The sequence below is a fragment of the Lactuca saligna genome, chromosome 5 (assembly GCF_052625555.1).
Source record: "Lactuca saligna cultivar CGN05327 chromosome 5, ASM5262555v1, whole genome shotgun sequence".
NCBI classification, from domain to species: Eukaryota; Viridiplantae; Streptophyta; class Magnoliopsida; order Asterales; family Asteraceae; genus Lactuca; species Lactuca saligna.
This window is the reverse complement of record NC_136421.1, coordinates 112,320,295-112,323,370: the sequence shown is the minus strand read 5'-3', so window position 1 is coordinate 112,323,370 and position 3,076 is coordinate 112,320,295. Positions and strand designations below refer to the sequence as shown.

General features: G+C 34.3%; 1 protein-coding gene across 1 annotated transcript; it reads left to right on the top strand.

The window, feature by feature from the left end:
• Positions 1 to 944: 944 nt before the first annotated feature.
• On the top strand, positions 945 to 2,219 carry LOC144997259 (mediator of RNA polymerase II transcription subunit 15a-like). The gene is made up of 4 exons (XM_078957125.1): positions 945 to 1,212; positions 1,517 to 1,595; positions 1,707 to 1,818; positions 1,953 to 2,219. Exons 2-4 carry the CDS (start codon positions 1,531 to 1,533, stop codon positions 2,043 to 2,045), a joined length of 270 nt encoding a protein of 89 aa, XP_078813251.1. The 5' UTR covers positions 945 to 1,212; positions 1,517 to 1,530; the 3' UTR covers positions 2,046 to 2,219.
• The last annotated feature ends 857 nt before the right edge of the window (positions 2,220 to 3,076 follow it).

Genomic DNA, 3,076 nt, shown 5'->3' with positions numbered 1-3,076 from the left:
ACCATTTCATGGTCCTTCAATAGGTTAGCCTATGAGTATCTTTTGTTAGCCTTTTTTTTGCCCCAAGTATGCCGCTTTTGAGTATCTTTTGTTAGCCTATGAGTATTTTTTGAGTATCTTTTTTTTTTTTTTTTTTTTTTTGTGGTGAGATGTGTAGGGTTATGAAGAATCTAAAAGGCTATAAAGGCGCACAATGGAAGCAACAAAACATAATCCCAATAAGCCAGCCAAGGATACATGTTCTACTTATCTATGAAACTTAAACTAAAGAGAAGGAAACAAAAATACATACCTTTGTATTCGTTTGAAACCTTCGTGGATCATGATAGAATAATGAGTGTTAAAGCTAAACATAGAACTCCTCTTTCGTAGTCGCACCTAAGGAGCAGACCAACAACATCCGAAAACACACTGTAGACGAACACATTGAACGATACACATCAGAAGCCTGGAACAAGGCCTACACGCCACATAAAACCCTCTACCCCCAAGTAGGTGGCTTAGGGTTAGGATTTTGAGAATCGATTGACTCTGCTGGATACTAGGGGTTTTCTAGAGAAATTTCATCTATCACATTCGACCTAGTTTTTGGTTGTTATGGTGATCGAAGAAGACTAGAATGTATGGTGTAAAATGGATGCATGGTAAGGGTGATCTTAAAACAATGAGGTATAAGTGTGGCCTACCAGTTAATATAAATTAATTGAAAATTTAAATTTAAATTTAATGGCAATATAGTGTTAATTCTATACACCAAATCCACGACGAAACTCTTAATAAACATTATTTTTTAAATTGAAACTTTTTTGGACAAACAATTACAAAGTAAATGGAATAGTTTAGGAGTTTTCTCCAAAACTTTTTATTTTAAAAGTGAATTGAGATTCGGTTTTTACATTTGATATGCATATGCTTTGCTTTGTGAGTCAACATATTTGTATCTCCCATGAAATTTCTTCATAAGTTTCTTGCTACCCTTCCTTATTTATTTATTTATTATTATTTTTTTCTCCACAGTCTCGTCTTTCATCGAAGTAGGGATCGTCGTTCACGTCTTTGTCAGCGGCGACCATCTCAGGGCAATCCCATCGGTTACACGCAAATCGATTCAATCTCTGATTATACTCGATCGTTTACTTTTTTGAGTAGTTGGATTTTGATTTTCATAGAGTCCAATTGCTTTATCTCCAAGAAGAATTAGGCATTTGTCTGGTATGTACGCTATTTAATTGCCGACCCTTTTTTCACCCAAACCATTGCTAATTGGTGATCGCTAGAATTAAAACACACCTCTGATTATATGCTCAATCATCGTCAATTTTGATGTCTAGTGTGTTGTAATCACAACTTATATTGCTAATTGAAACTCAAATTTTAGTGATCGCTACATTTGATACTTTTTCCTCCTTCAGTAACCGATTATGTGTTGTTACTAAATCATAGTTCCAGATAAGAATTAACACTTGTTTTCTGTATAAATATATTATTAAATCATTTCTGAGTATTACAAATACAGTTCTAGTTTAGGTGATGGATACAAGCAGTTGGAGGTTTCAGCTTCACGCAGCTTCAAGACGAAGGATGGTGAACAGGATGTGTGTATTACTATTTACTATTTACCATTTACATCCTTATCTTAAATTTAAGTGGTTTAAGAATTTGATTATATGCTAGTTAACATTGTTGTTCATGTTGCTTTTATGTAGAATGGTTACCTTGAAGAGGCATCTCCCGTTCTCTGGACAGGAGGGGCTAGAGGAACTTCATAAAATAGCATTGAGATTTGAAGAGAAGATTTATAATGCTGCAAGAAGCCCGGTTTGTAGTTTTTGGTATTTTTGTGTAGAGATGGAATGGAAGTAGTTATTAAATAGAAGAATGAATGAATGAATGTGTGATCTGTGGTGATGTACTTTGGGGAATAAAACTTTTCATTTATATTTGATTTGCAGGTTGATTATCTGCAGAAGATATCATTGAAGTTGCTGCGCATGGAACCTAGGATTCCTATGCCGGCTGCACAAGCACAAGGTCATTGGAATTGACTAATTTGTAAATTTGTTGAGTAAATTACACAGATTCCTCCCTAGTTCAAGTGTCAAATTGTACATTTAGTTCTTATTTTAAAAATTTAACTCAGATCGTTCTATTGTATCGTTAAAAATTGTCCGCCTCGTCCCTATTAGATATAAAATGACTATGTTACCTTTTTCTATTTATTTTTCATTTAGTTTTAATTTGTTTACAATTTATCTATATTTATATATATAGTTTAATTTTGAAGCCCCTTAGTGAACAGTACTTTGGTCCCATTGGCTGATTTTTTTTTTAATTTTTTTTAATTTTTTTTCTTTTCTGCTTTATTTTTTGGTTGTTTATCTATTTTTATATTGTTGGTGGATTACACATGTAAACAACTGTTTCTCTATCATCTACGTGGTTGTATTTTGCCCTGCTCTAGCAGCTATGTGGTCGTTACGTGTTCTGCTTCTGGAATTTTCCACCGCCCCTCCATTAAACTGCCTTTTCAAACAAGGGGAAACAAATTGGTCTTCACTCCGTTGACTGATATTCCCTGCTTCTACTCATCGATCTTCAACATCAAACAAACCCATCACCACCTCCAATTGCTTCCCTTCTCTCTACCAACATTGACATTGGTGTTATAAACTGGAATTCTGAGAACCAATTCAATAATACTTTAACAATCAAATGATTCCAATATTGATTGAGAACACTCAATAATACCAAATGTTTTCAAGAATGAAGATAGTTTACTGATTCGAGATAGTCAATCTTCCAGAGGAAATAATTCCAAATTTCACACAAAAGATAGATCCCCACTCCCTGCACACTACCCTTTTCTTATACTATATGACATAATAGCTAAATATTATAAAATGCCTAAAATGCCCCTAATGCCTTTTTATTTGTTGAATTTCCCATATTGCCCTTATCTATCATATATGACAGAAGTTGATGCATAACAGTTGGTGCAGAGCAACACCGAGAAACGGACCACCGCGAGGCACACTGAAGAACTTGAGGAAAGCGATTACGATTTTCATTCATGTAT

Excerpts from the sequence above, each read along its gene's own strand:
- LOC144997259 (XM_078957125.1), top strand. The coding sequence starts at position 1,531 with ATGGATACAAGCAGTTGGAGGTTTCAGCTTCACGCAGCTTCAAGACGA. Across the intron at positions 1,596-1,706 it reads CGAAGGATGGTGAACAGGAT|AATGGTTACCTTGAAGAGGC; the intron begins GTGTGTATTACT and ends GCTTTTATGTAG. Across the intron at positions 1,819-1,952 it reads ATAATGCTGCAAGAAGCCCG|GTTGATTATCTGCAGAAGAT; the intron begins GTTTGTAGTTTT and ends TTTGATTTGCAG.